The 23,738-nt window shown below is 46.0% G+C and overlaps 2 protein-coding genes across 5 annotated transcripts in view; one reads left to right on the forward strand and one right to left on the reverse strand.

Annotated features, from left to right (window-relative positions):
• Positions 1-2,560, reverse strand: part of PALM2AKAP2 (PALM2 and AKAP2 fusion) — a 658,794-nt gene extending 656,234 nt beyond the window's left edge. For all 3 annotated transcript variants that reach the window (XM_064379031.1, XM_012439051.3, XM_012439061.3), the window contains exon 1: positions 2,547-2,560. In XM_064379031.1, coding sequence (XP_064235101.1) covers positions 2,547-2,554 — 8 coding nt within the window. In that variant the 5' untranslated portion in view covers positions 2,555-2,560. The remainder of the gene's footprint in view (positions 1-2,546) is intronic.
• A 16,052-nt stretch (positions 2,561-18,612) lies between these two features.
• PTPN3 (protein tyrosine phosphatase non-receptor type 3) overlaps positions 18,613-23,738 on the forward strand; it is a 120,388-nt gene continuing 115,262 nt past the window's right edge. Inside the window, exon 1 of one of the 2 annotated variants that reach the window (XM_064379059.1) lies at positions 18,613-18,673. The gene's annotated coding sequence lies outside the window, so the exon portion shown is untranslated. The remainder of the gene's footprint in view (positions 18,674-23,738) is intronic. The other variant, XM_012439062.2, reaches the window with a different exon arrangement.

Consider the following 23,738-nt stretch of genomic DNA (forward strand, 5'->3'; position numbering starts at 1 on the left):
ACCCATAGCTTCAATCACTTTCTACACACTATGATGCCCAATTACCTATGTCTCCTAGTTCTGGGAATTCAGCTGCCTATAGAATAAATGCCTGGAGGCCCCACAGTTCTCTCCTATCCACATGTGTCTAAAAGGATCCCTATTCCATCCCTGCTCACCCCCCAAGTCCCCTAACCTCAATGAATGGTGTCACCATCTGCCCAGTAGTTTAAGTAGAAAATTGGGAGCCCTCCCATTCTTCAGTAACCAGGTGTAGCTCTCCTATCCCTTCACTTCTTTTGTTTTCCACCAGCCTGCCAGGTGGTCGTCATTGTTCCTCTTCATTAGTGCAATAACCTAGCAAGAGTCCTTCCCCTCTCCACAGTCATTATTGCCAGAGGGTCCTTTAAATATGCAAAATACAAATGTGTTACTCTCCTTCTTAAAATCTTCAGTGCTCCCCCTTGCCCTCAGAACCAAGTCCAGACTCCCGGCTGTAGGATGCAAGCTCTGTGCACCTGGCTATGCCTGAGTTTCCACCTCATTTTCTACCACTTCCCACCATCCCGCTACACACACCCTTACACCCTCACCATGGATCTGAAATGTCTATGCTTGTTCACCTTCTTCCAAGAATGTTCTCCCCTTTCTATACCTGGTCAGCTCCTCCTTGCCTGTCAAACTCATTTCAAGTATCATCTTATCCTTGAAGACTTCTTTAACCCTCCAGACTGGATTAGTCTCCACTCCCTCAGTATCTTACTCGTACTTCTTTAATTTTTATCTCACCACCTTATAACAGTCAATCTGTCTCTTCTATTAGTCTATGATCGCTATAAGGAATGGATCAGTCATGTCTAATCGGCCTTTATATCCAGTGTCTGGCAGAGCATCTTCCCATCACCATGGGTGAAGGAGTGGGTTGGTTTATCAAATGAATTAGTAATAGCCTCTTGCATGGAAAGGGGTCTTCCAAGAGTGGACCTAGGGCAGATGGCTTCATTACATTTGCTAATTTTGACAGGAGTGACATCTGGTTTCACAGCTAGTGGAGTGTATCAGACACCCCAGCAGGTTCTGTGCCAGTATAATAATCAAGAACAAACCCATCCCTCAAGGACCTCGTGATAGACAGGGGAGACATTGTCTTTATTAGTGATGTAGTCTGGATATGTGTGCCCTGAGATCTCAGGTTAAAATTTGATCCTTACTGTTGGAGGTGGGGCCCAGTGGGAGGTGTCTGGGTCATGGGGGCAGATCCCTCATGAATGGTTTGGTGCCTTTTCCAAGGTAATGAGTGAGTTTTCACTTTATTGGTTCACCTAAGAGCTGGTTGTTAAAAAGGGCATGGCACCCTCTTCACTTGCTTGCTCCCTCTATTGCCATGTGACACACAGTCTCCCCTTGCCTTCTGCCATAAGTGAAGCCTTCCTGAGGCCCTCACCAGAAGCTGAGCAGATGCTGGCACCACGTTTCTTGTACAGCCTACAGAACCATGAGCCAAAAAACCTTTTTTCTTTACAAATCAGCCAGACTCAGGTACTCCTTTATAGCAAGACAAAATGAATTAACACAGGCTCTTTTGGGCTGCAAGGAAAAGACATACTCAGGTTTCTCGGATGCTGATGTAAATAGCTAGATTAAGATAGTGTTTCTGGTATGGAGAAGTATAAGAACCCCCCGCCCTCAGGAGTAGCCCAGTCCCTCTGGAGCAGCAACTCTACCTGCAGGGATGGCAGGTAGATCTCACAGAGGATGGAATTAAAGCCTCTTGTGCTAGACAGGGTAGCTCATGCCTATAATCCCAGCGCTTTGGGAGGCTGAGGTGGGTAAATTGCTTGAGCCTAGGAATTCAAGACCAGCCTGGGCAACATGGCGAAACCCCATCTCTACAAAAAAATTTCAGAAATTAGCCTGGTGTAGTGGCATGCACCTGGAGTCTCAGCTACTCGATAGGCTGAGGTGGGAAGATGGCTTGGCCCCAGAAGGTTGAGGCTGCAGTGAGCAGTGATGGTGCCACTGCACTTCAGCCTGGACAACAGAGTGAGACTCTGTCTCAAAAAAAAAAAAAAAAAAAAAAAAAGCCCCCTGTATCTGCCAGCTGTTACCCTAATAATGCTGCATTACAAACCACCCCAAAAATTCAGGGTCATAAAAAAACATTATTTGCATTATTTAGTTCTATTTCACATTATTTGCATTATTTAGTTCTATTTCACATTATTTGCATTATTTAGTTCTATTTCACATTTTTCTCATTCTTCTGGAACCAGTGGTTTACTAGGCAGTCTTTTATGGCAGAAGCAGAAACACCAGCTTAACCCCATAAGCATATTTCAAACCTCTAGTCGCCTCACATCTCCTAACATCCCATTGGCCAAAGCAAGTCACATGGCCAAGCCCAAAGTCAAAGCCAGGGGAAATCCACCTAACCTCCAGTGGAAGGAACTGCAAAGTCATGTGACAAAGAAAGATAAGCAAAGAGAGAGCAGCAAAGAACTTGAGCCATTAACACAGTCTACACGACCCACCACACTCCTCATTTTTCAGGATGGAGCTCTGGTTACCTGGTCATCTTAGAAGCAGGTATCAATGACACGATTTTGCTTCTCCTCACATATAATAAGCTCCACAAAGTCAAGGTCTTCACTGTATCCCCAGAACCTAAAACAGTACATAGCATAGAGTTAGTGCTAATCAATATTTCTTGAATGAATGAAACCCCCCTCACCACATCTTCTTCACATTCTCACTTCTCAAGAGAAGGCTTCTGGTTAGATAGGTTTGTTATCCTCAAATATGGCACAGACTAGGCTGTGGGGAGAGTCATTGCAAGTTTTCAAGCAGAGGAATAGCTTATTCAAATCCATGCTTTAATAACATTAAAATGTTATCAGTATTTGGGGGGAAAAATGAGAGGAGTCTATAGATCAATTGGGAGGCTATTTGCAAGAGCTCTGGTGGGAGATAAGAAGGTCCTGAAATAGAAAATGGGGCTTGGTAAGGACGTGAGAAATACTAGGGGATGAGGAGGGGTGAATAGAGAGAACGTGTCATTTATTTGTTTAGCAAGAGAGAGGGAGATCTTCAGACATGCACCTTGGAGTCCAAACAACTGGATGGATAGGTATGGATAAGGAGCAGACTTGTTAGGATGGAGTTTATCTGCTAGCTTCGGGCTTGTTGAGTTTGAAGTACATGTGGGACAGCCAGCTGAAGCACCAAAAATTCAGAATTGGTCCTCAAAAGGGATTTCTCATTAATATCTTAATTAGCCATTTACATCAAATATTGTATTTACCTATAATATGCAAACTCTTTCAAACCTGCTAGATACCCCCACCAGCTAAAGATCAAGCAAACAGCTTGTTGCATGGTGTTTGGTTTTCATAAGTCTCTGCACAGAGAGGAGAAAAGGACAAAGGCCAACATCAGGAAATCAGGATCAGAGAGAAACACATGACTATGTCCAGGAGTAAACACCTTTCTTTCTTCAGAAGTTTAAACCCACCAAGACAACCCCTAACTTTCATACACTCAATTAACATATTTACTAGCCCATTCTCTGGGTTAGGCACACTAAGGACTAGAGACCTGGAGATGAGTAAAGAAAAGCCCCTGCCCTCAAAGAGCTTGGATTCAGTGAGGAAGAAAGAAGGGTTATGTACTCAGGTAAGTGCAATCAGCTGTTGCAGAGGCCAGGATCAATGTCCAGGAGGGCTCGAAACAGGAGCTAGTCAATTTCTGAAGAGGGTGGGAGACAGAAACAGATATCAAAGGCTCTGGAGAGGCCTAAGTGGGTGGGATGGACAATAAAGAACATTCCAAGCTGGGCGTGGTGACTCATGCCAGTAATCCCAGCACTTTGGGAGGCCAAGGCAGGAGGATTATTTGAGGCCAGGAGTTTGAGATCAGCCTGCAAAATACAGCGAGACCTTGTCTCTACTAAAAAAAAAAAAAATTTAAGGTAAATTAGCCAGACGTGGTAGCACACGCCTGTAGTCCCAGCTAATCAGGAAGCTGAGGTGTGAGGATCACCTAGACCCAGGAGGTTGAGGCTGCAGTGAGCCGTGATTGTGTCATTGCACCCCAGCCTGGGCAACAGAGTTAGACTCTGTTTCAAAAATCATGAACGAATTAAGAACATCTCAGATATAGTGCACAGCTTGAGCCAGGGGTAGTGAAAGACGTGAACCAGCATACTGCATTCGTGTTTTGGAAGGGCTAACACTTAAGGACAGGAGGAGGGAGGGAAAAGGACCAGGGGAAGGAAAGAATGAGGTAGTGCAGGGTTCAGAGCATGCAGGGCTTTAAACACCATGTGCAGGAACAAGAAATGTGTCCAGGGTTTCCCTTCTCTGAAACATTTTGTGTAGGGGATCCCAAAGGCCTGCTCTCCCTGATTTAGGAGGAATAAGGTACCTCCTAACGAACCCTAATTGATTACCTAAAAATAGATAAACTCTTTTAATCTCCTGTATGACATACTTATGACTAAAGTCTTAAAAATCCTGTGCTTGGCATTTCCGGTTTCAATGTGTGGTCATACACCTTACCTCATTTAGTCTTCATGGCATTCAGAAAGCAGGTGATGCCAAATTTTGTTTGACAGATGAGACCCTGAGACTTAGAAGGAGTCCCTAACACTTCTCGACGTAAAAACGAAACCTGTTTTTAAAAGCCTTAAGGATTACCGTGATAATGTTTGACCAAGTAGGTGTGTGTTCTTTGTTCTCGGGAGTGAGAAAAGTGTGTTTGGCTGCCAGATGGCTTTTGAAGACTTGTGTTGGTTAACCCAGCAAAAATCTCCTCCAATCTGCGGACCAGCTGCACCAGCTGCACCCAGGAGCTTCTTTATAATACAGACTGTGAGTATCCCCATCCAGAGGCTTTCAGATTTGGTAGGTCAGGGGTGAGAATCTGGAACCAATATCGTTAAGAAGCTCTTCAGGTGATTCTGATGCACGGCCAGCTAGAAGATTGGTCAATCGCCTCTTTTGGTTGCAAGGATAATTTGAGGCCCTGATGACGAAAGTGTGGTCTGTAAGCCACCTGTCTCAGCATCACTCAGATGCAGTTTCCTGGACCTTGCCCAGACCTACCAAATTAGAAATCTCCAGAGGTGGGCATATTTTAAACAAACTCCTAAGATCCATTTGTTCATTTATTTACAAGTATTTCTTCAGGTCTAGCTACGTGATGAACACCGTTCCAGGCACCGGGATGTAAAGGCAAATAAGGCCAACAACGTTTCTCCCCTAAAGACACTTAGATTTTGTCTCAGCTCTTTGAATGCTGGGAGTTTGAGAACCACTATTTTAAAATAATTCTGGAATTACACAGGAGTTCCTGTTGGGACTGCCTCAGTTATCCATTGCTGGTAACAAACCACGGCTAAAACTCAGTGGCTGAAAAGGACAATGATTCCCACCCACCCCACCCCCAGTCATGATGCAATGTGTTGGCTGGGCGATTCTTCTACAGATCTGCTCTGGGTTCGGCTGAGATAAACCTGGCATGGCTGGACCCCTCTCCATGAAGTTGTTCATCTCAGGCTTCTTAGAGCATGGTGGTTTCAGGTTTCCAAGAGGGCCGACCCCAATGTGCCAATACCTATAAAACATCTACCTGTCATATGACAAACATGACAGGTAGATAGGTATTTGATAGGCATTGGCACATTGGCAAAACCAAGTCCTATGGCCATGCTTAGCCTCAGCGTGAAAGAGAAATTCACAGGAGTGTGGACTCCAGAGAGTTACTTTTTTTGGGGGCGGTCACTGCATTCTGTCACAGTTACTGTGGCTGCCTCTTGAACTTGACATCTCTTTGTGTATCTTCTCACTTCCCTGCTGTTCTCCAGTTTAAATTCCTAGGTGAAGGAATCCAACTGGTCTTGCTAAGCACTTCCATGGCTCACGGTCACCCCTACTCATGGGGATTCTAGGACTCAGCAGGATTGCAAGCAGAGCTGGTATAAAGGAGATGAGAAGGACACTATGGGTATCTTAAGCACCACAGCGAAACCTCCCATAGGAGAGTCAGTAATTCCCATGGTCAGTGCTTTAATCACCTTGACATAAAAATATTTCCCTAAATATTTTATGTATTTGTTGCTGGGAGCAAAGTTAAAGTTTTCTGTTTAATATTAGTTACACAGATTTTTTAAATGTTTCTTTTTGATTTTTGAAATAACACATATTTTTTAAATACAAAAATGAAAATTAAAATCACTAGTCATAGCATTATCTAGAGAAAACTTTTAGCACATTTTCTTTCAGAATTTTTTTCATAAATGTGTTTTTCTTTATAAAGTTAGCCTGGGAATACAGCTTTCTGTCTTACACTCTTCATCCAGCACTAGCATTTTCCCACATCATTACAATCTCCTTGTAAAATAATTTTCAGTTATATAACAATCAATGAGACATACTATTTTATAATCTTCCAGTTGCTTTTTTTTTTTTTTTGAGATGGAGATTCACTCTTGTTGCCGAGGCTGGAGTGTAGTGGCATGATCTCGGCTCACCGCAACTTCCACCTCCTGGGTTCAAGTGATTCTCCTGCTTCAGCCTTCCCAGTAGCTGGGATTACAGGCGTGCACCACCACACCCAACTAATTTTGTATTTTTAGTAGAGATGGGGTTTCTCCATGTTGGTCAGGCTGGTCTCGAACGCCTGACCTCAGGTGATCTGCCCACCTCGGCCTCCCAAACTGCTGGGATTACAGGCGTGAGCCACTGCACCCAGCTGTTTCATATTTTTTTAGCGATTATCAGCAGTGCTATAATGACTCATTTCTGTTCATAAGCCTTTATCTGCATTTGGATTTTTCCATTGAATAGATGGGGTTCATATTTTTTCTTTATATAGCGAAGTTTTTAAGATTACTTCAATGTTTCCTAATAAATAGCTAAACAGATATTTTCCCTCCTGAATGGGAGAGCACTTTCCTCTGCTGCATATGCCATATGGCTTTGCAGAATGGGTCTATTTCCTTTTGCTTCATTTCCTCTTGTTTGACAGGCCTTGTCTATCCCCATTTCCGTGTGGGTACACAGGAGAGCCAGACTGGGCTGGGTTTTCAAGGACTTTACCAGAACTACAGACAGAGCTGTACATGTTCCCACGGTCACCTCTATATCCAAACCATGGAAAACTACCTCTTTTTTTTTTCTTTCCATAACTGACACAGGCTGTGTTTGGGTCAGGAACCCAACATGAACTACAAAAACTGACCTCCACCCAGGGAACTTGAGAAGAAGCTAGATAACACTGTTGGGAAATTATTCCCTCATGTGAATTGGCGTTTGAATATGTGCTAGTACTGTGCACATTTTTAAAATATCACTGAACTAAATGTAATGGAAAATAACACACCGTAAGTCAAGGGACTTAGCCTGACTTGGGCATATCAATATGGCAATTCAATTTCAACCAATTCACTCACTCATCACACTCTCAGTAAGTGCTAGTTTCTACCTAGGATCCCAGCATAAGAAAAGATGCTAGACAGTTAACAGTTGGAGTAGCAGACTCAAACAACTGTATATAATGTGTTAAAGTGAGAATCTAGTAGATGATGCAGAGGGAGAGACACCTGAGCCTACCTAGGTAACCAAAGAAAGCTGGTTACTGCAGATTGTGCAAGATTGAGAGAAATATGAAGGTTGCCTCTCTACAGTGTGAGAATAAAATACTGTCACAGAAGCTGACAACATTGGGGCAGTTTCCCATGATTGATATTGTACTACAGGCAATTCTAGATTGCAAGGAAATCAAACCATGAGACACCAAGAGAGTTTTAGCTTCCCTTCATTTCCTGATAATTTCGACGAGGGATTTTATTGACTCTTTAGTTCTTCTGACCAAATATGGAGGTCACAGGCCCCAGAGCTGGTTTGGAATTAGCTCACTCAACAATGCAGGTGGACAACAAAGGAGGGTGCCCTTCACCTGTAGATCTTCCTTTAAAAAAAAAAAAAATAGAAGATAGGGTCTCACTATGTTGCCCAGGCTGGTCTCAAACTCCTGGCCTCAAGCAATCCTCCCACCTCAGCCTCCCCAAGAGGTGGGATTATAGGCATGAGCCACTGTTCACCTGTAGACCTCTGACACAACTAGATGACTCTTGGGAGTGGAGGTTGGGGGTTGGGTGGGACATCCTAACCTCTTTAATTATTTCACATAGGCAAGAAATTTAGAGTGCATAGTAATATCCATTCACAGATTAGTTATACCTTGTTTGGGACACTGCTGGACACATCTTTCTGCATCTATCTGTATCTCTTTTCTATCTATCTACTGATTGATTATTAAGCCAGCAAGAAAAATTCTGGAAGGACTTTTGACAACGAACCTTTAGATACGACATCACCCTTCTTGCTCACTGCAGAAAAGCAAGCAATTTTTTGTAAGGGGCACAGAGCCCTTTACATATCTTGCTTAGACATAATAGTCACAGCCTATGTGACTTCAGGAAGATCTTTTTAAAAGCGGCACACACATTGGTAACTCTATGCAAGTCAAAATGTGATGAGAAGCATAAAAGAAAAACAGACCAAATATTGTCTGGTACAGGAGTTAGAGAGCTCATAGCCAGGGGAGATAATCTGGGAAGAGGTAGCTTCTGATGGACCTTAACCAGGATTTCAATAGGCAGAGATGCTCGACTGTGTTGTCTGGGAGGTTGATATAGGCGACTTTCATTTTTCAAGGGGAAGCAAGAAAGAGGCTTGTACCTGTGCTTGGACTGGGATGACCAAGGCTGGACAGGGGGTGGCATTCAGGACCAAACTGAGAGACACCCAAGAAGGTGAGAAATGGGGAAAGAGTAATGTTTTCTGATATGATAGCTGGAGAACTTCACCCTGGAAGGTGAATTTAGGGATGAAGAAGAGTGTTATGGGTATAGGCTTTAGTGACTGCTGCACAAAGTGAGTCCCTGGGCATTGCTTGGGCATCTCAGCAGGAAGTCCTATGACTCTGCTCAGTCTGCACCCCTTATGAGAAGATGATGTGCCTTACGAACTCTGCTGTCCCTGGCTGAACATGGATTCCTTTAACTTCACACGTGACTCATGTTTACAGAGGCATCGCTGGACAGTCCGTTTGGACTGTGATGCAATGACTGTGTGTACCATGGAAAAAATGAGAAAGGCATCCTTGCAGAACGCCAGGGCGCAGTTGAGGAAATCCTGTGGTGTGTCATCCGTGCAACACTAGAAGCACCAGATCACTGAGCAGACTGAATAGCATCCCCCGTTCTTAAAATGTCACCAGGAATTAGGAGCACAGTGTTCTCCTGGGCCCAGGACAGGTTTCCAGTTTCTCAGCAATGAAATGGTAAGCCAAGCAAGAATAGGTTTTCAGAGGACCATCTTTTCATGGATATGAATTCCAGCAGAGGCCTGAGCAGTTGGAATTCTCTGTCTCACTTCTCTGGCCATTCTGTTACCAACTTTATCAGGGAGGCATCATTTCTGATCCCAGGGTCACTGAAACCATTTTTCCTTTTCTTTTATCCTCATCCAAAAGCTGTCTCTTCTGTTCCATCCCTCAGCCATGTAAATTTCCAGTAGGAGTGAGAGTGTTTGTCCTACAACTGTTTCTTTCATGCAAGATATGCATTGTTGTGCCCTGGTCATAGTTAGAGCCTCGGCTTATCAAGAAACCTGGGCTCTGCCCTTGGTCAGCAAAATTTGGAGGGAGCCAAGATGGAAAACAAAATAATTTTGAAAAAATATGCAAGTTTCATTACTTTTTTCCAAATGAGAATGTTTTTTATTTAAAATAGGTTATACATCAAATGGTAAAAAATTCAGGCTGGGCGCAGTGGCTCATGCCTATAATCCCAGCACTTTGGGAAGGCGAGAAAGGAGAATTGCTTGAGCTCAGGAGTTTGAGACAGCCTGGGCAAAATGGCGAAACCACATCTCTACAAAAAATACAAAAATTAGCCAAGTGTGGTGGCATGTGCCTATAGTCCCAGCTACTTAGGATGCTGGGGTGGGAGGACTGCTTAAGCCTGGAAGGTTGAGGCTGCAGTGAGCCGAGATTATAGCTCTGCACTCCTGCCTGGGTGACAGAGATAGACCCTGTCAAGGAAAGGAAAGGAGAGAAGAGGAGAGGGGAGGGGAGGAGAGGGGAGGAGAGGGGAGAAGAGGGGAGGAGAAGGGAGGAGAGGGGAGGGGAGGGGAGGGGAGGGAAGGGGAGGAGAGGAGGGGGAGGGGAGGAGAGGGGAGGGGAGAAAGGAAGAAAATTCAGAAGGTACAAAAAGGTTTATGGCAAAAAGTAAACTTTCATCCTTCCCCTACCCCACTCATACAGTTTCTCTTTGGGAGGTAATGACCTTTCCAGTTTCAGTTTTGTGTGTATCCTACATACTTCAATGTGTTTATTTTAAGGTCCATTGCTCTTAGCAAACATCACCATCACCACTACTACCCCTATTACCCCTGCCTTTCCAGTCACATGGTTAGCTTGCTTCTGGTCTCAGGAGAGCATAGTGGATAACATCAGAGACCCAAGGTCAAGGTCAGAAATCCTGAGAGCTGAAGGTCCCTATCTGTGGGTAGGACATGCTCTTTCTCCATCTCTTTCTCCCCTTTCCTTCTACCCCTTTCTATGTGCACCTCCTTTAAGAAGTTGATGTTCTGATCCTCAGTTCCATCCATCCAAGCATCAGTGATACCTAGAAGACCATTAGTAAAATTTCCCATCCTTTAGTTAATTACTCAGACTATGTTCTTGGTGTACAAATATTAGAGGTTAGGACAGAAGTTAATAAAACTTTGGTGTATACAAGATTCTTATAGGCTGGGTGCAGTGCCTTACACCTGTAATCCCAACACTTTGGGAGGTCAAGGCTGTAGGACTGTTTGAGCCCAGGAGTTCGAGACCAGCCTGGGCAAAATAGCAAGACCTCATCTAAACAAAGAAACAAACAAAAAAATGTGCCTCTAGTCCCAGCTACTCCAGAGGCTGAGGTGGGACGATCAATTGAGCCCAGGAGGTGGAAGCTACAGTGAGCCATGGTCACATCACTGCACTCCAGCCTAGGTGACAGAGCAAGACTTTATATAAAAAAAAAAAAAATTATAGTAAATTATAAAATGCAGGTTCTTGGGTGCCACAACCAGAGATTCAGAAGGTCTTGGCTCAGCCCAGGAGTCTGGTTTTCCACCTGTACTTCTTCCCCCATGGTGATATGGTGATCGTGATATACATGGGTCCTGGATCACAGTTCTAGAAACACGGCCTTCACAATTCTTACTGACTCTCATCCCTAGAATCCTCTATTAGGGATTACTGATTATTTCCTTCATCGTTGCTGGTTTTTCAAAGTCATGACCAGTGTACGACTATTCTTTATTACCTGGGTGCTTTTCTGTCTTTGTTTTCAGTATATGAACTTTGAAGTTGTGGTTGAGAGACTCCTGACAAATCCATTTTCCATGGGTTTTGTAAGATGACACCACCCATTTCAGGGAAGGCCATTGTTTAAATACGGTCAGCTGCAGTTCAGGACACCAACTCCATTCTCTGCATGTCTCATCGTCTCAGTTTCTGTTGATGGAAGCATCCTCAATGCTCTGATTTTCCAGAGCAGGATCTTAAAGTCCCTACACTTACATTTGTTTTCCCATGTGGCAGCAAATCCATATGGTGGTCCATGGGTCCATTACGGTCTGGTCCTCTCTCAGTTTTATAGTGTGTGCACCCAAAGAGTGTTTTTCAAACTCCTTCCATCCTTGAGGGCTCCCACAAGTGTTCTTGATGGTCTGGGAATCATCTGAGTTTACTGTTTAATATTATCTTTCCAGCTCTATGATAATATTAAAAATATATGCATAATCTGGATGGTCTGGCTGACCCCCTGATAGCAGAGGGCTGCTATATAATTTTGGTTCGTTATTTGAATCTGTGTTTACCACCAAATTAGCATCAACTGACCACCCCACGGGAAAGAATTTACTTCTTGATGAGTTGACAAGCACATTTGGCAACCATGAGGTTGACTTGGCTTCCTGTCCAGCTGAGACTGAAAGGCCGAGTCCTTCTTGGGGCTGGCAGATGAAGGGAGGGCCCTCAGATTCTGGTGCCTGATACCTCTCTGACTCCATCTCCTGCAGCTTTCTCCCTTGCCCACCAGCTTCTTTAATCTAGGGAGGCTTCCTCAAGGGCCTTGGTACTGCCCAGCCTATTCTCTCTGACTAGAAGATTCTCCCCACCAAATACTGGCAAGAATAACACCCTCATATCCTTCAGGTCTTTGCTTAAGTGTTTGCTTAAGAGATTATGTTTCTCAATCCTATTTAAGATTACAACTCCTGCCCCCATCCCTCTCCCTACTACACTTACCCTGCTTTTTTTACAATTCACTTATTTCTCACGTTTATTGTTCCTTGTAGTTTGCTCTGTTAGACTGTATGCTCCATGACAGCAGGGGTATTTTTGTTTTGTTCACAGATGTCTCCCAAGCACTTAGAGTAGTGCCTGATACATAGTAGGTACATAATAAATATTTAATGAATTTTCCAATGTCTAATTGACAATCCCTTCATCACTGCTCTTATACTAAATTTGTCAGTTTTGCACACAAAACCCCTCTTTTACAGTGATAATTTGCAGAGAAAATACTTTTTTTTTTTTTAAGATAGAGTCTCACTGTGTCACCCAGGCTGGAGTGCAGTGAGTGGCACGATCCTGGCTCACTTCGACCCCTGCCTCCCGGGTTCAAGCAATTCTCCTGCCTCTGCTTCCCGAGTAGCTAAGATTACAGGTGTATGCCACCATATCCGGCTAATTTTTGTTTTTTTGTTTTTTTAGTAGAGACAGGGTTTCACTATGTTGGCCAGGCTGTTCTGAAACTCCTGACCTCAGGTGATCTGGCCACCTCAGCCTCCCAAAGTGCTGGGATTACTACAAGCGTGAGCCACCCCACCCGGCCAGAAAAGACATTTTTCAATAGATAAAACATTAAACTGAAATGTTTGTGTTTCTCAAAGTGAGATCCATCGCTTCCAGGAGCCTCAGAACACAGGCTCAGGGGATGAAGTGTCCTGAATCTGACTAACACTTCTCTAGCATGCTCCTGGCTGACCACCCTCTCACTCCTGGGCCAGGAATAAACACCTTGCTGGCATTTAACACACCTGGTGACTCTTCCTTATCGGTAGGCAGGGTGGGCTTCACCTTCCATGAAAGGAGCCTCTTACTTTTTTTGTGCAATTCCGGAGTAGCCATTTTCCCTCTCTTTACATCATTTTCTTTAGCTTGCTAACTTTTAAATTTATTTCATTTTTCCATATTACGAAAGAAACATACATACGATTTAGAGAACTATGAAGACATACGAAAAAATGTCCAAAGACTTGAAATCATACTAATTTGTAAAAGATAACTTCTGTAGCTTGCCTCTCTGCACATAAAGGCAATACTCAGACACACCACCAATAATATTTTGGTGCAGTTTTTCTAGTTTTTGTTCTATGTGTATGTATTAAGTTGAAATATAGGAAGTTGCCAATGTTCAACCATTTTGACCCATAAAGAGGCAATTAATTAATTAATTAATTAATTGAAATAGAGTCTTGCTTTGTTGTCCAGGTTGGAGTGCAGTGGCACAATTGGGGTTCACTGCAGACTCAACCTTCCAGGCTCAAGTGATCCTCCCACCTCAGCCTCCCAAGTAGCTGGGACCACAGATGGGTGCCACCACATCTGGCTAATTTTGTTCTTATTTGTAGAGACAGGGTCTCACTATGATGCCCAGGCTGGTCTGGAACTCCTGGGCTCAAGCAATCCTCCCACCTAAGCCTTGCAAAGTGCGGGGATTACAGGCATGAGCCACTGCACTCGACCTGGCAGTTTATACTTCAACCTAGTTAATTTCCACATACCATACCATGTGTATTTTGCATCATACTCTTTTCCTGTCATTCTAACAGCACCACTTGCCCATGTATTTATGGATTCTCTGGCTCTTCATGAGCTTGCATTAACAGCACAAATAATTGATGAGCATTAGCATCTTAGCACAGAGCACTGCTTTGTAAATCATTGGAGCAGTACAAGTAGGGCAGACTTCAAGTCTTGATGTGAATGACAATCCTCAGTGATTCTTCCATGAAACTCTTTCTATAAATTCCCTCAGCCAATTGCCTACATACAGTGCCTGGCACCAGATTTTCTGCCCCAATGGCAGCTTCTGGGAATGCTGCTAATAATTGTGTTTAGTTGTTCATCTCTTGTTCCTCTTGTATGAATCTGGTCCATCACCAGTGATGTATATTCAGTTTGTAGTTTATCTTCCTCTCCAATAAAATCATGGTCTTCTGTTTTCTTTGTTGTTATTATTTTCTGTGGTTTCTGGATTTTTGAGCCAAGTACAGTCTACTGGCACTAAGAGAGAGAGCTGACTATATTTTTGAGCTTTGCAGGAGGAGGGATGCTCTTAGAGTCCTGGCTTTCTCTCAGCAAACATCATCAGGACTGTCAGCTCTCCATCATTTCATCACAGCAAAGTTCGGAAGAGTCCATAGACCAGGTGGTTCCATCATGTGATCTTGCCTCCAAAGTGACTGCACAGAGACAGTAATCTATATGGGCCCTCTCTGGACCAGTCTATCTGGGACTGAGTACAGCTCTATTCCCAATTAGGCCTTAATTTGCTCTAGACTTGACTGGGTTCAATGATAGACTAAGAAGATTATATGTCCATTCAAAAGCCCCATTTACATAAGGTTTGGGAGCTTATAAGATCATCGGTCACTGGTAGTAATAATCTCATGTCACTCAAGGTACAACACCTTACAAGGATGGACTTTAACATTTTGGCCCCAAGAATAAAACAGTAACAGGAGACTAGAACATTTAAGGGTAATCTGTAGCCTACAAACACATCAAATGGTGGAGAAAATAAGGCAAAAAATACACAAAGTGAAATGACATATGGCTTCTCTTATCATCAAAACATGATAATCTACTACACAGAGAGGCAGTGTGTCATAAAACCTAACACCCTGGCTTTGAGATCAGACTGACTTGTGTTCGAATCCTTACCCCCTTACTAGCTGTGACCAGCCCCTATATCATTTTCTCGTCTATAAAACTGAGCTAAAACACTTACTCTGTAGTGATAGCAAGGATTAAAGAGAGAATATATATAAAATATTGATCACACCTGAGCTTGATAGTAGCTGTTATTATAACTAGATTTACACAAAACAAGAATGTTTAATTTGATCTTTTAAATACTTATGATTGCAAACATTAATAAACATTAAAAAAACCTTACTACTGCAAAAGAATCAGACTAGTTATATTTTCCCATATTTCCTTCTAGTCTTGGTGAATGGGTCAACACCATCTTTACACAATCTATTTGTGTTTTTAGATTTTTTGTTTTTGTTGTTGAGACAGAGTCTCACTGTGTCACACAGGCTGAAGTGCAAGTGGAGCCATCACAACTCACTACAGCCTTGACCTTCTGGCCTCAAGAGAGTCTCCTACCTCAGTCTCTCATGTAGCTGAGGCCACAGATGCATGCCACCACACATGGATAATTTATTTTTTTGTAAAGACGGGGTCTTGCTATGTTGTCCAGACTGGTCCTGAACTCTTGGGCTCAAGCTACCTTCTCACCTGGGTCTCCCAAAGTGCTGGGATTACAGACGGGAGCCACCGCACCCGACCTGTTTTCAGCTTTTTTTCATTTAACATTGTACCCTACGTTTTCCCTTTGCAACATGGTCTTTTTAACTTACTGTAAAATAGTTATTATTTCAACTAATATGCCACAACCTAATTCATCAGCCCTCTTTTGTTGAGTACTTAGTTTGTTTCAATTTGGGGAGTATTCTTTCATCTAGTTTCTGCTTCTGTTATGGTGATTTGAAATGCATGATTTTGAAAATATTTAGGTCTTTCCTTTAGGTGTACGCATGTTTCTAGCTCAAATTTGAGGGCATCGTTTAAGCTAATGGCCGTTAGCCCTGGGGAAAGAAAAGGTAGTTTCAGTCTAGGGGTCAGCAAATTAAGACAACTTCAAGAATTCACATATCCACCGCTGACCTCGGTTTCATCTCAGCAGTTGGCAAACTGGCATGAGGATGACGGCTGATGGAGGTAGGCACTCAGGAAAAGGATCTTTAAGGTGGTGTAAACACGTTCACGTTCCTGATTTCATTCAGCTTCAACTCGCGGCCCAGATCGGAGCGTAGGTATTCACAATGGTTGAAGCACAGAGAGGGTAACACAGCGGGGAAAGGACTGAGCACGCCTCCCGCCGAGCCCGGGGGGCACTGGGTGGAGCTCTGTGGGGGGCGTCGCCTGCCCCTCCAGAGGGCTCCTCCTTCCCGGGGCTCCGGCCCCGCCCGGCTCCGAGCATGCCCAGTGCGCTCCACGCCCGTCCTAGTGGTGCTGGGCGGGTGCCGCGGCTCCAGGTTTTGCCAGCGACTCGATCCCAGGCCGGGTCGAGCCGGGCGGGGCGCAGCGCGTGCGCTCCGTCCGACCCCGGGGACTCCCGGGCTCCGTCAGAATTCCCCACGACGCGACGCCCGGGCGGCACCCGCTGCGGCGGCGCTATCCCGGGACGTGCGACTCGCGGACAAGGACAGAAATGAGGTTCCAGGGGCGGCCGGGGCCTCCGTCTATCTCTGGAATGACCGGTCCCCAGGACCCGGCACCCAGGCGCGACTGGAGGGTTCCAGCCATCTCTGCCTCCCTTCGTTCACGTATTCAACAAATAATGTTTGAATGCCTACTGTATGCCACAGTGTTGCAGGGGCTGGGTCACTGCAGTAAAGACAGGCAGAGCCACAGCCCCAAAGCTGACATTCAGAAGGGAAATATAACATGAGAATTATAAATCGGAGGAAAAGCCAAAGAGACCGACCTCATCTGCTCCTCTGCCCTCCTTGCCGTTCTCTAAGCAGCCCGGCGCCCTTTCGGGTCTTTGCACTTGCTGTTCCCTCGGCCAGAAATGCTCTTCCCCGCTTATCTGAAATATCACTATCACCTTCTCAGTGTCACCCGATCTGACTGCCAGATCAGACCGCCCCATCGGCTCAAGGGCCAGATCCGACCGCTTTCCTGAAAATTCACTGCGTACCTTCACCCTCAAACCTCCTGATCCCGCTCTTTTTCCTCTTAGAACTTGTCACTTTCTAGTATACTACATAGTTTGCTAATTTGCTGTTTATCTGTTACCTGCCCCTCTTCCCCCAAACTCCACCAGGGAGAGAGAATTTTTGTCTATTTGTTCACCACGCGAGAAGAACTGAAATAGATGCTCAATAAATAATTGCAGATAATGGATACATCGTGTTAAATGCTATGAAGAAAATAAAGTACATGGAGTGGCCAGGAGCAGAGGGCTAATCAAGGAAGGTCATCAGGAAAGGCCTCTAGGAGGAGGGGACCTATGTACAATGAGAAGGCGCCGGCCATGTGAAAAGATGGGCCAGGACGTCCCACAGAGGAAAAGGCGTGCGCCAATGTCCTGAGGCTGGTGAAGTTCGAGTGTCTGATGGACAGAAAGATGCTCTAGGAGCCGCAGGCAGGCAGGTGTGAGATGAGAAGGAAGTGGGAAGCAGGAGCACAGATCAGGTAGGGGCCCCGTGACCCTTGGGACGGTTTAATCAGGGAAGCTTACTAATGCCACGGGACGAGAACTGGACTGGGAGTCAGTAGGACCTCAGCTCAACCGCGCATCCGTCGCGCAAGACTCCTCGTTTCAAAGTTTCTTTGGGCGCCGACTGCTTGCCTTTCCTAGGAATGAAATCACTGAGGGCCAGGCACACAGTAGGTGCCCAGTCATGTTGTGGAACGAACGCTGCATGCATGCGCGAGGGAACTCAGGGCCTGCCCGCAGCTCGGCAGAGAGCCCCGGTGGCCCGAGGAGAAGCGTCGGGGCGCGCCAGGGCGAGGCGGGGGCGGTAGAGCACCGCAGGCCAGCCCGGGCGCCCGCCCCCAGCCCGGCGCGCGGGCCCGTCGCGGCCAGCCCGGCCGGCGGGAACCGCCCGCGGGCGGCACTGGGCATGCTCAGACGGCGTCCAGGTCGCGCCGCGAGCGAGCTTCCGCGCCGCCCGCACGCGCGACCTACCTGGGCGCCCCGCGCCCCCGGATGCTGCAGGTACGAGCCGGTGCGACCACAACGGGCCAGGGGCAGGGCGCGGGGCGGCTGGGGGCCGGGGTCGCGCTCGGCGCCACCCTGCCCCCACCCGTCCCTGGGGCGCGCGGCGGACGCGCGGGCGGGCTGGCGGGTGCCGCGGCCACAGGATCCCCGCACCACGTCGGGGCAGGGAGGGGGCATCCCGCCGCGCTCACCTGGCGGGTACGGGGCGGGAGGGCGCGGGCGGGGCGCCGGGTGGGGCTCGGCCACGGCGGGCGGGCGGCCGGGACGCGGCGCCGGAGCGTGGGCGTGCGCTCCGGCCGGGCAGGGGCGGGCGCAACCCGCGGAGCCCGTGCTGCTGGCGCCGCCGAAGGACCCCGCGCCGCCGCGACCCCGGCTTGGGGCGCCGAGGGGGCGCACAGCCCGCAGGGAGCCAGCCAAACGCGGTGGCCAGCGCTTGTTCCCAGGGCGAATCCGCCTCTCGGCTTTCAAAGATGGCATTTCCTGGGCCTGGCACGAAACTCCAGCGCCAATAAATCCTCCCCGTTCCGTGGCCGATATGGAATGATTTATCAGGTACCTGCGGTGAGACAGCTGCAGAGGGGGGGAGTGTTTGTGAGAGTGCCCAGCCCCCCGGAAATTCCCATTTTCAGCTACCTAAACTTACTTAGAAGTTGCGGTTGTCTTAAAAATTCATGGGAAGTTAAGACAACTTGACACCTGGGTTTTCCGAGCTGGTGGAAAGAGCCTGTGACTTGGAAACTGGAGGCCCCCGTTCAAGTTGGGCGCCCCCTTGGCCAGCTGGTGACCTTGGGCAAGTTGTTTAACCTCTCTGGTCGTTTTCTCCCTTGCAAACAGCTGGTAATAATGCCCACCTCGCCGGGTTGTTGGGTGGATTAAGTGGGATAAATTATGTGGAGGTGTTTGGCACCGTGCCTGGCACAAAGCTAGCAAGCAGTTGGCGTGATGTGAATTTAATTCGTTTAGAGACCCTAGTGGTTCTCATTTCAGCCGGAAATTAGAATTAGGAAACCGTCTTCAGGGGCCAGTGATGGAGTGACAGACCCTGACTCTGTGCCCAGGAGAACTTCTGCCGAAGTCAGGGCCTTCGGAAAAACAATTTAGCCGAATTGTAATCGGAGAGCATCTTCTTTAAAAGCAGTTTTATACATTCAGAAACTCCAGAAGTTGGCAGTTTGGCTCCACTTACAAAAGAGCTGTTTTGCAAGATGATCCATCTTGCAAATGTTTAAGCAGATGATGGGAGAAAGTAAAGCCTGCTTAGGAAGATTTCTGTTATAAAAAGCTCCCAAATCCAACTTTAAGTGATTATTTAGATCAAGATTTCTCAGCCTTGCACTATTGACATTTGGGGTTTGATAATTATTTGTGTCCTGGGCATTGTGGGGTTTAGAAGCATCCCAGGTCTGTAGATTCCAGTAGCAATTCCTGTCCCCCAGTTGTGCCAACCAAAAATGCCTCCAGGATTGTCAGATGTCCCCTAGGGAGCAAAATGCCACCCCCCACACCCCTTTAGAACCACCAATTTAATTCTTGCTTTCTGTCATTAGCCTGAGTTGAGAATTTCAGCTTGTGCTTTTATAATAACTAACCTTTGCATAGCCTTATAGAACTTATAGTACATTCACCTGTATTATCTCATTTAATCTTTACAACTCCCTTGTGAGGCTGGTGTCACTCCCATTTTACTGATGAGGACTTTGAGGCTCTCAGCAGCCAATTATACAGTATGTGGTAGAGCTGGGATATAACCCAAGTCTCCTGATTCCAAGGGCAGGTCTTTTTCATCTGCATCAAGCTGCCTGCCCTTGGTTGTATGGAGACTTTGATGAGATGACTTTCTGGATGATTAAATCAATATGTGAAATATATTGGAAGCTGGAAACTTTTTTGAGATTGACTAGTTGAAAATTAACAACCGTAAGCTATTATCTGACAGAGTAGGCCATTCTAGTTAAATATTCTAGTTTATAGCGAGCTCCCATAAATCCCACATGCAGTTAATGGAATAGCAATTTGCAGAGAATTAGAATAGAACATGCCTAATACTCTGTATTGATCCTGCATTGTCGCTGGTGATTTGCCATCTCCTAAAAAGGACTCATATATGCAAATTACACATTAGCTGGGGAATAGAAAAGGTCAAGTTACTGAAGGCATTTCAAAGTAGCTGAGGCATTTATTGAACTTCTGTATGGCAAATGCAGTGCTGAGTGGGGTTGTAGAGTAGTCCCATGGAGCCCAGAGAATCCCGGATGCCTGCATCCACTTCCCTGCAGGAAACGGCAGGCCCTGGTCAGGCCAGACAGGTGGTGGGCCCTCAGACAGCATTGGGCAGGAGAAAAAGCCCAAGTTACCATGGAGGCAGATTCAGGATCCCACATCACGTCATCAGTCATGTCTCTGAGCTCTCAATTCATCTTTTATCATACAGAAGATACTCTGGGAGTTTCTAGCATTCTCATTCAAGTCTCAGAGACCTGGTTAGGGAGGCAAGGTCAGAGACAAATCTTATCCCTGGAAGAAGTTGGGGTTCCAGGGTGGTAATTGGCTTCAGGGAATTGAGACCAATGCCTTGTTGGCTGTGGACTGAACTGTTTCACACACATTGGGGTTTGTTGCTGCCAAACCCCAACTCGCTCCCCCACTTGCAGGTAAGGAAACTGAGCTAGCAAAGGTAGAGTGGGATCAGGAGCAAAAGGGACCAATTTTGACCTTCTGAACTACAGGTCCAGGCACACAAAAGACAACATTTTCTAGGGCAGGCATTACCTAACAGAAGGGCTGAGCTTTGGGGATGGGAGGGAGAAGACATGGTACCCTGCCTTTCCCCAGCCCTCAGAGTTTGTGGTAGTTGAGAGGAGGCCAGCAATTTGTGGTCCCTACATCTTTCCCCAGGAGAGCTCGCCTTCCTTTAAGCATTGTCATCCTGGAAAGCAGGGACAGCTCTTCTTTATCTGTTCCCAAGATCTGTTGTAGAAGCTGAATGCTGAAGACACCCAGCACATACCCTGCCCTGGAAGGGCTGGTGGGGGCAAGGTAGCCTACCCAAGCATCAGTTCTTCATACCAACTCTAACAGAGACAGAAGGAGACCAGGTCAGTGTCCACACTGCTCTTGGCTGGGTCCAGGTGACCTCAGACTCTGATCTGATAGGTGTCTTCTTTCTTCTGGCTGAGAAGGACCTGGGAAGTGCTTGGTAGGCTCCAGTCTGAAAACCGATTTGGTAGTGGGTTCTAAGACCCAGAAATCTTGCATCTACCGAGCTTCTGATTGTGTGTGCACCTGAAGCCTCCTGCTGCGCCCAGGTTTACTTGTTATTCCAAGACCAGGTGTGAGCACAGATTTAACAGCAAATTCGGACATTTATTGAGTCTCTACCATATTATTAGGCCATAGGGCTACAGAGGTGAACGCTGAACCCCTGCCTTGCAAGGATTCATGGTGGATTTGGGAAGACAGTGACATTTGTGTGTGTATATATGCATCTCCATCCATCTGTCCGTGGTCCTGTAAGTGCTTTAAAAGGATAAGCTAGATGCGAGAGACACCAGAGGATTCAGCCATTCATTCTGATGGGTATCAGGAAACACTGTGGGGAGTAGTTGTAACCATGGGGAGAAGTTAGTTCTAACTTCAAGGCATAATTGGAATTGAGCCTTGAAGTTAGGAACAAGATGGCATTCGGGGCAAGCAAAACAGCAGGGGCAAAGGCATGAAGAGACTTTGTGTATTGTAGGCATGGGGCCTCTTCTCCAAGTCCAGCCTGGTTTGTTTTGTTTCTTTAGACAAGGTCTCACTCTGTCATTCGGGTTGGAGTGCAGTGGCCTGATCAGGGCTCAAGCAGTCCTCCTCATACCTCACACCAGCTAATTTTTTGTTTTTTTGTGGAGACAGTCTTACTATGTTGCCCAAGCTCATTCGAACTCCTGGGCTCAAACAGTTCTCCTGCTTCAGCCTCCCAAAGTTCTGAGATTACAGGTGTGACCCACCGCACCCAGCAAGTCCAGCCTCTTGGTGTTCACTAATGCAGAACCCATCTGCTGTGGTTAGGGTCTACCTCATCTTTCTGCATGGGCCAGGCCTCGCCCAGCCCAGGGCTAAGTGCCGATTCTCCTTCTTTTCACCTGGATGGAAGCGATGCCTCTGTGTTATCTTTAAGGCAGGAGTAACTTCTGCGGGGATGCCTCTGGTTTTAGTTATCAGCACTAATCTGGTATTTATTGGCTGCCACACACTGTAGTGAGTGCTCTCCAAATATTAACTCATTTAATCTTCACGGCAACCTGTGGCCAGGCTGCCTCCCAGGTACAAGTAGGTGGGGGCTGAACTCCTCTGCCCAGTGTATGTCCCTCTGTGGGTGATGCTCTGATTGTGGCATGGCCTCCCCTGGCTGCCTTTATATCGATGATAGATAAAACTGCCTTTACAGTCTGAGTTGCAATGGAGCACTGACTGCCACGGATTTTTCTCCCTGACCCCATTTGCTTTACGGGGCCGGCAGGACTCTGCTGACTACATTTTCTGAACCAAAGATTAGGATCTGTAGTGTGAAAAAAGAATGTGTGTGCCGCTGCTTTGTGCAGGAGGAGGCCTGAGAAGTGTTTGCATACTGAGAGAGTGGAATTTCTGAAACATTTTGATGGTTTATGTGGAAAGTTAGGACAGAGGATTTGAAATTGGGATCGTCCTGGAAAATTCAGGTCCCGTGATTTACTATTAGGATACACAAGCTTTTAGTAAATGTTTAAGCAGTGTAGAGTGAAGTGAATTTTCTGTACTGAGCCCCAATAGGGAACAGATGGTGCTTTTTAGCCTCAAAAGCTTACTCATTCCTTCCAGCCCCATTTTATAGATGGGGTGAAAAAACTGAGGCTCAGAGATGAAATAACTACCAAAGGGCACAGTGTTTGTAAGCAGTGCAGCTGAGATTTGTCTTTTTGGGTTTTTTTGTTTTGTTTTGTTTGCTTTGCTTTGCTTTTTAAATATAGAGACAGGGTCTCGCCATGTTGCCAGGCTGATTTTGAACTCCTGGCCTCAAGTGATCCTCCTGCCTCAGCCTCTCAAAGAGCTGGGATTACAGGCATGAACCACTGTGCCTGGCTGCAGCCAGCATTTGAACCCAAGTCTGCGCCTAGACAAATCATTTGTTGAAGTCAAATAAAATATAAAAACAGATATTTCTCTAAATGTAAAGCATTTTACTTGGGAAGTAAGAATTATAATTTGGGAAATATATACGGACCAGGTGGTCTTTGGTTTGCCTAGAAAACAAAGAGAAGGTTGGGAATTTCATTATAATGAGAAATGTTACAAATTGTTTTGAAAGAAAGTCCATTGGCACTGGAGAAGCTCTTAGGGAGCTGGGAAACTGATTGTTGCATAAAGGTGGTAGATAAAACTAGTCTTAGAGTTGCAGCAAGCTGTTTCAGTAGTTATTAAATAAAACTAGTTTTAGGTTCTAACAGGCAGTTTTAGCAGCCAGGCTTGCAGATAATTATATTTTTGGAGCGGTGTGCCCTGAGTATTTTTCCCCCGTCTTCTCAACTCTGATTTACTTGGGCATGACCAGAATGACCCAAATTGTATCTTCCACCCTGTAAAATGAGAATCACAATAG

Source organism: Aotus nancymaae, unplaced genomic scaffold (genome assembly GCF_030222135.1).
Source record: "Aotus nancymaae isolate 86718 unplaced genomic scaffold, 86718_ANA_hifiasm-v0.15.2.pri h1tg000003l, whole genome shotgun sequence".
Classification (NCBI taxonomy): Eukaryota; Metazoa; Chordata; class Mammalia; order Primates; family Aotidae; genus Aotus; species Aotus nancymaae.